Source organism: Aspergillus ochraceoroseus, assembly GCF_002846915.1.
Source record: "Aspergillus ochraceoroseus IBT 24754 chromosome Unknown P175scaffold_7, whole genome shotgun sequence".
NCBI lineage: Eukaryota > Fungi > Ascomycota > Eurotiomycetes > Eurotiales > Aspergillaceae > Aspergillus > Aspergillus ochraceoroseus.
This window is the reverse complement of record NW_024468482.1, coordinates 549,044-561,694: the sequence shown is the minus strand read 5'-3', so window position 1 is coordinate 561,694 and position 12,651 is coordinate 549,044. Positions and strand designations below refer to the sequence as shown.

Here is a 12,651-nt window from a genome sequence, read left to right as displayed (position 1 = left end):
GAGTCTAGTAGTAGTAGTAGTAGAGTCGTCTGTATTACCGAGTCGAGGTATTAACTCGTGAACTCGTGAACTAGTTAACCATGGGCACGGACTAGTGGAAGCTATGGCATGAGTAAACTTATACTTGTAACTACTTAGTCTACTTGTATGTAGATAGAAAGGTGATCATTTTTTTTCCTGTGTACGGAGTTCTCAGATGTAGGCTGCATGCCGGCTGCACGGCTGCAGGTACGCCGGACTTGATTCCGGAAGAATCTCTAGTATATAGTTATATATATATATATATACTTATGTCGTCTAACCTCATAATCGCGAGACATGTGTCCTTCTGAATCGAGTAGGAGCCTCCGGGTACCCTTACCCTAGGGCCTAGTTCTAGGGCCTAGGGTCGAGTTGAATTGTATTGTGACGGTATGAAAAAAAGAACCCACATAATATTATATGATATTATATATATATATATAATCATATCATATTATCATAACTGAAAAAGGTGCATTTACGCTCTCCGTTCTAGCGCTGACTGGGAACCTCCCCATCGTCCAATGAATCTTCGGATACTCGCCCGCCAACAAACAAGACCATTATTGCTAGCAGGTAAACAGCTCTGGATGCGCTGTCAAGTCACTTAATCGTCACAGTGGAGTAAGAGTGGTCAGCTGGTCATTTTTACTTTACTTTTCTTTTCTTTTCTTTTCCTTCTTCCCAGACAAGACCACGTACATACTGCGAGCCCTGGAGGACTCTTCTGTTTTTTTCTTTGTCTTCTAGAGAGCCCCGCAAGATCTGCTTGCTGTATGTACGCGGCTGCGGGTGTCGGGCCGTCCGTAGCGGATTCCAAGGCACTAGTAGTAGTAGTAGTAGTAGTAGTAGTAGTGGTAGTATCCTCATCTTCTATCGCAGGAGCTGGATGGAGATTGTAGTATTACAGAAGACTGAGAAGAATAGACTCGATGTCGATCCGATCAAGTCCTGTTTCTCGCACAGCACTAAGAAGACTTAACTAGTTATTATTATCTCCCCCTCTTTTTTCTCCTGCTGACATGAAGAGTCAAGACTAACACGGGCCGCTCCGTGCATTGTGCTCGAGATGGTGCGAGATTGCATCCTCTGGTCTAGTAAGGAGTCAAGAATCTGGAAAAAAAAAGGTATATACCATCCGATTTTTTCCACCTATCTACCTCGTCGATGTCTACCTAAATCGAGGCCCCCCCCCCCCCCCCCTCTCCACTAGTTTCCGGAGTTGGGGTCAGGGTATTATATTATATACCTGGTTCTCCCTGGTAGGTTGACCGGGGCATGTCGGCTGTACGTAGGAGCTGCTAAGTACCACCTAGACTAGCTAGGGTAGCAGAAGCTAGGGTAGCTAGGCCATCTTGAGACGCAGGAAAAGTTACATTCACGCAAGGGGGGGGGAGGTTAAACAAAAAAAAAAGGGTTCCGGACCTATCATTCCCTACCCAAGTCTTCAGTCAGCCGAGCCATGGACAACTGAACTGGATTTGGAATGATAGGATTATCAGGCGAAACAGCGGTGAGGCCTATACTACTCTTCTTTCTCTCTCTCTCTCTCTCTCTTTTCATTTCGTTTCGTTTTCAAGTTCTCGGCCTGAGGGACTCCGATGGTCACACTGTATTCGCCCGTAATGAAAATAAATAACCGATTCCCCGGGGGTTATTGTAGACCGGCTTCCGTATTCGTTCTCTTGGAGATAGAATTCATAATGTGAATATAATAATATATTATGAATATATTATGAATATACAATCGAGACCACTCCTACCTCTCATGTACGGAGGGTAGTTGATGATGATGATGATGATGATGATGATGTACATACATACATACATACATGTATGTATGTATGTACATGGGATTTGCACCTAATCTAATTAAGTCACATCTCAACTACTACTCCATCGCTCTAGATGGAAGAAATTGCTTCGGACTAATTTCACTCCAGTCCATCGGCATCGATAGTGTGACAGGATGCTGAACTGGCCAGCCAGAACCAATCGTTGACGCGTTGCCATCGGTTGGGTTGGCGGGGGTTAGCATTTCAAGGAAATGAACGGGGTTGGAATCGTTTTTTTTTTTTTTTTTCCCCTTGACCGACTCGAATCCGTCTGATACATCCAACTGGGATTCCTCTTTTAGCCATGAGTATCGATAGATAGTATCGAGCAGTTGATCGACTTTGCTCTCTCGCGCCCACTTTGGTTTCGTGGTGCATTCTGGGCCACTGGTTCCTCCTGCTGGCTGCAAGAATCCCTGCCGTCTGTGCAACAGTCCTTCTTTTTTTTTTTCTTTTCTCGCGTGCGTGCATCTCCTCTGGTTCTGTTTAGAATATGAATGGATTCTCGTGCAAGTCATCTTCTTCTTCCCAATCGTCTCACCACTCTCCCCAACTCGTCAGCATGACCCGTCATCATCTCTTTTGCTCCGATCGTGTGGTGAGTCGTGACTTGTCAAGCCCCCGTCCGTCCTTCCCTGACGAGAATACGATACTACTACAGAGAGAGAGAGAGAGAGAGAGATCCACTTGGGCGGGAGGCTTTCTCTAGCAAGAAAGCTCGGTGACAGCAGTTTAATTTTCGGGATTATTATTAGTATCATGAGTTGTAACCCTTGTCCGGACACCGCCATTTGGATTCCCCCTTTTATGAAGCTTGGGGTGTCCGTCCCTTCAAGGGTTCTAGTTATTGATTCGATCCACCCTGGTTAGGACTACACAAATCTTGCATTGAATAACTCGAGATAAGTCTGTTCTGGTAATCACAGTCAGCACTCTGATAACTCACTCGACCGTGGAAGAGCGCGGGATGGTCCTGGGTTCGATAACTATATATCATCCACAGTGGTTAATTCTCTTCAGCCTTGCTTCGTCGACTCGTCGGTTGTCATCTGGATCCACCTTTTATTGGATTTCCGTTCAGGTTTTTTTTTTTTTTTTCCTGTAAAATATAATACTATAATAATAAGAATAATAAGAATAATAAGAATAATAAGAATAATAATAATAATAAGATTGATGATTATATGATGGTGATTCGGAAATTGCGGTTGATTTCTTTTTAAGACCAGTACAGGGACTGACGAGATCGTTTATCCTCTTCTTTTTCTCCTCTTCCCCCAGCAAATTCATTCCCTTGCAGCAGCAGGTCTCAACAAGAAACTGGTGATCCAACCCATTTACACGTGTGGTCCGTTCCTTTTCCTTTCTCTTCGTTTCCCCTCTTTCTCGGTCTATCTGAGTCTACTCCGTATCTCCTTCATCCTCCCTTTCCCCGCCTCTTTTTGTTTGTGCTCCCAGCCTCTCCCTCTCTCTCTCTCTCTCTCTCTCTCCCCCCTCCCTTTTGCATCTTCTGTCATGATCGCCTGCCGAAGAACTTTTCTTTCTACCATCATCATCCCTTTCGTTTGACGCCTTTTATACATACTCTCCCCGCTCGTCGCTCTTCTCTTCTCTTCCTCAATACTCTAATGACTGGAACGCTCGACTCACGATTGCTTGCTGCGGTTTTTGTTTTTTTAGACGGTTCCTCCCTTCTCCACGACTTGCGACGACTGGTGATTGGGACCTCTCCCCGCCCTTTTTTTTTCTTACGACTTGAAACGAGACCCATGATTTCGTCCTTCTGATTCTTCGTTGAGCGAGCGTCAACCCAAAGCGTTTTCACGGTTACGACGTTCCACGAAGCTTGCCACGATTGCATCTTGCATTTTTCGCATTGCCTGTTGGAGCCTCTGCAGTATTGACTTTTGCCCTTGTAACGACTTTGCATCTGTTCTCCCATTTAACCGCGCAACCATTTACCTGGCATTGGATTTATTTTTCTCTTTCCTCCTGTCAATAACGTTGGACCTTGTCAAGTCTGACGTTCAACTACGGGTTCGTTTCTTAAACCGTTTCCCCCCCACCGAAAAACTGGAGCTACCGTCGATTTCCCAGGTCCACACTCGAGGTCCTGTTGACATTCCCTGGTATAATCATCACGCGGCAGAGAGACCTCTGTTGTCTGGCGACAAGCTTCCGGCTCTCAGTTTACCCACGGCCTCGCAGCCGCCCCTATCGGGCCTGGCCTATCGGACGAGCTACGAAGACGGGTCCGCGTCGTCTACCAGCAGCAGCGCGCGAACGAGTCTGTCTGGTCCCGCGCCGGTGATCGAAGCGAGAAGTCCTCCGTCCTCGTCTGCTGATCTGCCCGGGTCAGCCCCCCCGGATTACAGTCTCCCCCCGAGCTCCGTGGCCGAGAGCTACTATCCAAGCCAGACTCAACTCACCACCAGTATGAACCAAACACAAGCGTATATGGACGTGCATTCGTCCCATCTGTCGTCCGGACAGCCGTATGCATCCCATGCTGCAACCGCGGGAGCACTGGCGCATTACCCGCAGTACCATCAGCAGCCACCGGTGCTTCAGCCCACAGCCACATATGGGCCAGCCAGCTCCTACTCACCGTATGCTTATCCTAATGGGGTAACATCATCCCAGTCCGCGCCACAACCTCCAACCACCTCGATGAGCAATCAGGTTCCGGCTCAATTACTCCCTCTACCAGGTAAAGCTTTTTTTTTTTTTTTTTTTTTTTTTTTTTTTTTTTATATATATTTCAAAGAGTATTCTGACTGACCGTTGTAGTGACCAACCATGCGGTCGCGGCCCCAGGCTATGGTAATAGCACCGGCACTCCGATGCAAGGGTACGTTTATGATACCACGGGGCAAGTCGCACCTCCGGGCGCCAAACCCAGGGTCACTGCCACGCTATGGGAGGACGAGGGAAGTCTTTGCTACCAAGTGGAAGCTAAGGGTGTATGTGTTGCCAGAAGAGAAGGTGAGAGAGAGAGAGAGAGAATCCAGATGGGGTCGGGTGAAAAGAATGTGGGCTAACGGTCGTAGATAACCATATGATCAACGGAACTAAACTGCTGAATGTTGCAGGCATGACCAGAGGCCGGAGAGATGGCATTTTGAAGAGCGAAAAGATTCGCCATGTTGTCAAGATTGGCCCCATGCACTTGAAGGGTGTTTGGTATGTCTCGCTGCCCCTTTTTTTCTCCTGTGGCCTCTTCCTGATGAGCATAGGATTCCATTCGAACGTGCCTTGGAGTTTGCCAACAAGGAGAAGATCACAGATCTGCTATACCCCTTATTTGTCCACAACATTGGTGGCCTGCTGTACCACCCAACCAACCAAACGCGAACCAACATGGTGGTTCAGGAGTCACAACAGCGTCGACTCGAAGGTCCCCCACCAGCTCGCACCTCTCAAGGCCCTCCTCAACCTCCTAGCCTCCATCATCACCACCACCACCACCACCATTCCTTGCAAACCCCCGTCCCGACTCATATGCCTCAACCCCATGCCATGGCGTCCCAGCCCGGAGGCCGTCCCTCTTTGGATCGCGCTCATACATTCCCCACCCCACCTGCGAGTGCCTCGAGCCTCATGGGGATTACCAGCCAAGGCAGCTCGTACGAGTGGAACCAAGGGATGAACTCGGGCGTGCCAAATTCACAGCCTCTGTCGATCGATACCGCGTTGAGCCGGTCGATGCCCACCACGCCCGCCACCACCCCGCCCGGCAGCAATCTGCAAGGAATGCAGTCGTTCCAGAATCCCGCGGGCTACGACAGCTCCAAGCCCTACTATTCCGCGGCTCCTCCTTCCCACCCCCATTACGCGCCGCAGCAACCCTTGACGCAACAAGCCATGGCACCATATGGGGGCCACCCGATGCAGACCAACACTTACCTCAAGAGTGAAATGGCACCGCCTCCCTCGGGACGCCCATCGGGACAGTCCGAGACCGACGCGGCTGATGTCAAGACGGACCGTTATGCCCAAAGCAACGGACATGTGACCGGGGGAGCCCCGGAGCCTGTCCCTGCGGAGCACGAGTCGGAGTATGTTCAGCAGGACAACTCTGGGTACAATGCTAGCCGCGGTTCCTACACTTACACGACAAACCCTTCCGTTGGTAGCCTTGCCGGGGATCCCTCTCAGCTCACACCCGACATGACTGGTTCCCCATCTCAACCGAATGGTTCCGGACGGATGACTCCCCGCACCAGCGGTGCTGCTCCTCAATGGCCGTCCGGATACCATACTCCTCCGCCGCCTCCTCCTCCTCCTCCCCGCCCTGCAGCGGCGGGGAGCCTGTACAATATTGTCAGCGACACTCGAGGCACTCCTTCCGATACTTACTCGGTGGCATCCACCTCAGCCTCGGCTTACTCAACCGCTATGAACGGATCTCTCGGATCCAACAAGCGTATGCGCGACGACGACGACGATGTGGATCGCATTGTTCGTCCTGACAGCCGTGGCGGAGACTATGAGAGTAAGCGCCGCAAGACTTTGACCGAAGCGACTGTGGGCGGCCCCGTCGGCGGCGTTCCTCTTGCTCTGCAACCCATGAAAGCCGGTGGGGGTGTGATGGCTCGTCGTCGTTAAAAAATTCTCTCCCAAAGACAATCGACACACGGACAAAAGAAAAGAAAAGAAGAAAAAAAAATTCCTAAAAAAAATCCTAAAAATGGGAACAGAGCACAGACAAAAAAAAAAAAGGATGGTTGGACTAGGGTTGAATCTCTTTGGGGTGCATTGCGGTTTTTCTTTTTTTTTTTTTTAACTCTAATAGAATACGTTTCCCAGCGTGCTCATGTAATCTGGCGGGGTCTCCCCCGTCGGACTTGACATGTCGGCACTCGGAACATACATATATTGGGCTTTTTTTGCGTTTGATCATGCTACGGATGTTAGACATGACACGGGTGGTGTCTACGAAGGAGTCTGCTTGGTCTGGGTATGGACCAGTTTCCGATCGGTACTATCTTGGGATTTGCTTGTGCGGGTGTTGATTGGCCATAGTTACATGTCGAGTGGATGACTTACCACTTTGACTACTCCCGATGCAAAAGTGGGATATGTTTTCTGGTGCAGCGTTCTTGAAGTCCTGTCTCTCTGGCCTTTGTTTTGGCGATTGTGCGATTGTTTTTGTGCCGGGGCTTATATTTACGACCATGATTGAGACGAATTTCCTTATTGAGATTTCTTTCTTTATACTGTTGTGGCTTTGCACTTGCATGTGGGTGGTAGTGGCATAAAAATGGATTCTTAGGTTTATTTCTGAGTAGTCAATTACTGGTCCTCGAGTTAACTATAGATAGTGCTCCCATCTAGTAACTATTCTACCATATACATATAAGCTTGCATTATCCATAGCTAATAGTTATAGATCTTAGAACATGACACTTTTTCAATGACATGGACAACTAACATGGACAACTAACATGGACAACTAACATGGACAACTAACATGGACAACTAACATGGACAAAATAACATGGACAAAATAACAGTTTCGTGACAGATTTACCGAGAAGCCACAGCTTTCTAAATTGAATTGGCAAGAAAAAAAAAATGTAGAGATAGATAGATAGATAATAGATATAGGGGGGGGGTTATTGTATTGTATTGTGTTGTATTTTATTTCTCCAGTTAATTTATGTTTTGTAGGTGAACAACACCCCCCCCCCCCCCCCCATACTCAAACAAGCCACGATTGCGTTTATCTAGCCGCCGCCGCCGCCGCCGCCCGGCAACGAAGTAAAGATCCGCTGCCAGATCTCCATCCACTGCTGCTGTTTGTAGGACAGAGGCCGCTGCGGATCGCGGAACATGGCCGAGAGGATTTCCCGGATCCGCGCGCTGAGGAGCTTCAAGGCCAGCATGGACTTGCAGTCGCGGACTGAGAAGCGCATGCGGTTTGCGTCGATGGAGACCACGCCGGAGTACATCTGCAGGATATAATTCATTAATAATTAGTGGTTCCATTTTTTCCTAGAGTGATTGAAAAGGCCCGCGGGCGGGGAGGGGGAAGGGAACACGCCTTGTAGTCGGCCTCGCCGCACAGCAAGGCAATGGCAAAGTCGTCGGCCGCGGTGGTTTCGAACGCGTTGTAGTTCCGGGTCCGGGTCCGGGTCCGGGTCCGGGTCCGGGCCTGCATGGTGAGGATGTGGTAGTAAGAGAGCCATTTGACGGAGCCCCGGTCGGCCTGCTTGTTCACTGAGGTCGGGTGCAGCGTTACGGTCTGGTTGTTTGCGACGTTGCGCCAGCCCTTGCCGTCGCGCGTGAGCAATTTCGGGTAGAAGCTCCACGCGATCACCGAGTGGATGATTGTGTCGTTGGCGCTGTTGGTGTCGTGTTCTGCGGGGATGGTGAAGAACTGTCGTTGGCGGGTTGAGCGTGCGCTTCTGCTGGTTAGCTTTTGTTGTTTTGTTTTTTAAAAGCAAAAAAGCGGGGGGGAAGGGGGGGATACCGGTTGAGAGCAACTTTCTGGGCTGCGTCGAGGGTGATTAGTCCGGCGTCGGCGATGGACACGATGAGCTGGAGTTTGACGTCTTCGATGTTGAGCAGAGTCTGCGAGCTGAGGAAGCTCTTGCGGCAAAAGGCGTATTCGTTGGTCCCCGGGGTGCTTCGGATGCGCTTCCAGGCGCAGTAGGCGTTGTACACCGTCAGCAGGTCCGAGTCGCCTGGTCGCTTGATTAGCTACGTACGGACGGGGCTTTAGACCCTGCCGGGGAATAACGTTAAAAACTTAACGTACCTCGTCTGAAGGATAGCCGGGCAACTTCCTTCTGGGTGTTGGATCCCATTGTATTCACAAAGGGGGACTTGCAGGACAGGATTGCTGCAATGCTGATCGCTGCGTCTAGGCACTTGAACCCCGCTCCGTGGATGATGAGTTTGCCGAGGAAGACGTCCAGCGGTAGCTTGGCGAGCTGCATCCCTAGTGGCGTTAGATTCTCCGCGTTCGTCAGAGCCTTGACCTCCTTGAGTGCGTCGATGGCCCTGCGGATGTTTTTCGAGGACGGCGCATCCAAGGCTTCCAACAACGTGGGCTCCACCTCTCCCAGCTTGCAGATCTTGACGCGCAGTACCAGATCCTGCAGTGATAGGCGAAGCATTTCTGGCGTTTGTTGCTCCGCGAGCTAGCTCTCATTAGATCCGGGATCGCTAATTACAACAGCCCAGGAGAAAACGTACCAGTTTATCATGTCGACGCTTCGTGAACAAGTGGAAACAAATACCCTTCTGCACTCGACCCGCGCGTCCTCGCCGCTGTTTGGCATTTGCTCGTGAGATAAATGCTTCTACCAGTCGTGACAACTGTCGCCGTTCGTCGAATCGCATTGTCTTTTCCTTGCCCGCGTCGATCACGGCGGTGATATCCGGGATTGTGATTCCCGTCTCCGCGATATTAGTGGCGATCACGATCTTGCGCATGCCCTCGGGGGGGACAACGAATGCCTTCTCTTGCTCTTCGCTGGCAATCGAAGAATGAAGAGCATGTATGATCCATCCTTGTTGAAAGATTGGTTCGGAGAGGATCTCGTCGTTTAAGCGACGAATCTCCGCCATCCCGGGCATAAAGACCAGAATAGCTTTGCTGTAGTATGCCATGTCCGGAGCAGTCGCAAGCTTGATTAGAAGCCTTCTGATGAGCTGATAATCCAGTCGGTATTCATCGAAATTCAGCACTGTTTCCCGTGTTTGCTTGGAATACGCATCCAATGTCGCCAACACACCACCAGCGTTGTTCTCCTGGTTAGCTTCCATGTCATCATCATCATCTTCTTCTTCTTCTTCTTCGTCGTCGTCATACGCCACGTTAGATTCGCTTTCAGACAGTCGGTACTGCGTCAGCTCGACCGCATCTTCCAAGAACTTTGTTTCCACTGGGAAAGTCCGCCCGGGGATATTCAGGACAGGCACGCCTCCAAGATATGCTGAAAACCGATTAGCCTCAAGCGTAGCCGACATGAGAATGAGCTTTAGGTCAGGGCGTTTCTGCATCAATCGCCGGAGAACAATGAGGAGAAAGTCACTATCGATAGAGCGCTCGTGCACCTCATCCAAAACCACATGAGTCACGTCTTGAAAGTCGTCTGGGCGCTCTAGCATTCGCACCACAACTCCGGTAGTCCTTATCCAGAGTAAGCGTAATCCTCGAAAAGCGGTTAAAAGAAAGACATACGCAAATACCAGCCTCGTTGCTGAACTGACCTTGCTCTCCAATCGGACGGCAAATCCGATAAGAGAGCGAGATGTCCCTACATCGGCCTTACTTTCGCCCAGCTCCTCGCTTACCCTACGTGCAAGGGATATAGCGGAGATTCGCCGCGGCTCGGTTACATAGATCTTGCAGGGCCGTCCTTGCTGCATCTCATGCTCCAGGATAAACGAAGGTATCTGGGTACTCTTGCCGCTTCCCGTCTCACTACAGATAATGAGCGCACGGTGAGAGTCAAGGGTACGGAGAATCTCATGTTTGAATTCCCAGATGGGGAGATTCATCCGGCCTTGAACCATGTACTGAAATGAAGGGGTCGATGACTTCTCCGCCCAGATTCGTTCCAGCTGGTTATTTTGCCCTAATGCATCTCTTGTCCCTGCTCTCACCGGAGAGCGGTGTTTGTTCGGTGTTCCGTTCCTTCGGCGGAAGTTGTCGGAAAGAACAATATCGTCCTCGAAGGTGCCCTGGTTTTCCTCTACCAGTTTTCTCAACTCCTTCACAACCTTCTTATCGGCTTCGTCTTCTTGAATCTTTTTGCTGTTTGCGAATTCGGTCCATAGCTCTCTCCAGGCCGCTGGAAGCCGCATGTAGGCCTTTCCTTCTTTCGAGTTCTGCGGGAAAAGAATGAAAAGTGCGAGGGTAGAAGCGAAGGCCTCGGCTTGCGGCGAGGTCGGAGTAGCTATTTGATCCATAGAGACGAACGTAGCGTATGAGCTGGAGTTGTGGGTGACTCCCTCTTGAGAAAATGGAAAGGGGACCTCCTGCGATTTTGACCATCTCACCTCCAATGCCATTCTATTCAAATGTGATGAAGAGGAGATGTCTTTGAAAATGAATTTACACCCAGAGTCCCTAGAATTATCATCAGCAGCAGCAGCAGCAGCAGAGACTAACAAGGCAGAGGAGACTCTGCGCATACCTCGCCTTACACGCCTCTTCTAGGACACGCCTCGGGCTTAGGCCAGTCCATTTTCCAAAATCCCGAACTGTGATTGAAGCCTTGTTGAGTTCTTCCGTGATCACACCCAATTCGAGGGTGGGCTCTTCGTCCTGGAACATGTCCCCCAAAAGATTACCAGCGTTTTCATCATCATTATCCGATGAATTGGTGGTAGCCTCCCGCTCCGGGTCATTCTTCTCTATTTGCTTGGGATCGATACTCTTCTCGGGGGCAGCACGCCGGAAGATAGCGGCCTCCTTTCTGAGGTCATCCAGCTTCTCTCTCCAAATGTACTCGGCTTCTTTGCGGTCAAATAATACATCGTTTTCAATGCTAGCAATTTTGCGCTGAAGCCTGATTACTTGAGGACCGTTCACCCCCGCTTCGGTGGCTTCGCGGCCGGCTTTCTTGCCTTTCTTTGGCTTGTCGAAAATTTCAGGCTGGATGTTATACAGCTGTGTTTGGAGATCCAAGTATTTCGGAACCAGGGTGTCGGGATCAAGAGAGCTATCCGAATCATAGGGACTTGACTGTGGAATACTTGTTTCCTTGACAACGGGCTTTGGCTTTTTCACCTTGCTATCGCCTGAGGCTACTTTAGGAGTGGAAGGTTGTGATGGCTCACGATCTGATGCTAGTTAGCTCTCTCGGCTGTATGCGACGCCAATACCTAGGGTTACCGGAAATCCAGGAAACGGGTTTATCCGCATCTTTGCGTAGCGGAGCACTTGTCTGGGTGTAGGAAGGAAGTTCATCGGGGCTGCAGTGCATTGCGAGCCAGTCGAGGGCTTCTTCCAAATTGCACACAACTTCCCGGTTAGTGATGGAAAAATTCCCCCAATAGTATAATAAAACGTGCTTCAATGCCTCCTCAACCCTCCCCTCAGGAAAGCCCAACTTTACGAGAGTCTCCTTAAGAATCCATAGCTTCATGCATACTTCTTCCTCCGAGACAGCCTTTTTTATACCCCCGACATCGCGTCCCGACTGAGAACTTTGTCCGTGCTCTTCTGCTTCAGCGAGACGAAGTATAGAACCAGCCACATCAGACGGGAGCCATTCCAGGAGGTTTAGAGGAACAGCCTGTTGCCTAAGCACTCTCCGCTCGGTCTCTAGTTTCGTAGCTTGGCGAAGGGCATCACTCTTGCATTTCGCCGCATACTTCTCGACCAGCAACTGTAATTCGGCGTCCTCTAGATGTCGCTCCAGTTCCTCCGCGGTATAGTTCTGGAGGGACGGCACCTCGCTCGCCTCCGGAGCCGGTTGCTTTGGTTCGGCAGGCGTTGGCCGCTCACTCTCCGATACCGACTTGGAGTCAACGGTCGAAGCAGGCCCGGACGAGTCAGTCTTTACTTTGGAGGGAACGGAGACCGTTGCGAAACCGCGGGCAGGGTTAGAAGCAGGCTTCTTCTTTTTCTTGTTCGCCGGCATAACTGCAGCGCCCTTGAGTACTTTGTTTTCCAAAAGTTTCAAGGACCACTGAACGGGTTAACGACTCGATTCCAGAGGTGGTTGTGGTTGACTGAAGTGTTAAAACTTGGGATCGTGAAAGTGGGTGGACGCAAAGGCGGCGAAGCTCTTCTTCCCCACACAAACCACCGAAAACTCTTTGTAACAACATC

At 50.2% G+C, this 12,651-nt stretch overlaps 2 protein-coding genes across 2 annotated transcripts; one reads left to right on the top strand and one right to left on the bottom strand.

Moving 5' to 3' along the window:
• Positions 1-3,484: 3,484 nt before the first annotated feature.
• P175DRAFT_0534368 (uncharacterized protein) lies at positions 3,485-6,464 on the top strand (the record flags this gene model as incomplete). Its single annotated transcript, XM_040900136.1, has 5 exons — positions 3,485-3,571; positions 3,660-4,566; positions 4,647-4,841; positions 4,907-5,039; positions 5,093-6,464. 5 exons carry the CDS (start codon positions 3,485-3,487, stop codon positions 6,462-6,464), a joined length of 2,694 nt encoding a protein of 897 aa, XP_040750016.1.
• Positions 6,465-11,328: 4,864 nt separating this feature from the next.
• Positions 11,329-12,649, bottom strand: P175DRAFT_0321085 (putative ATP dependent RNA helicase). Its single transcript, XM_040892843.1, has one exon. It carries the CDS (start codon positions 12,458-12,460, stop codon positions 11,651-11,653), a length of 810 nt encoding a protein of 269 aa, XP_040750015.1. The 5' UTR covers positions 12,461-12,649; the 3' UTR covers positions 11,329-11,650.
• Between the last annotated feature and the right edge of the window lie 2 nt (positions 12,650-12,651).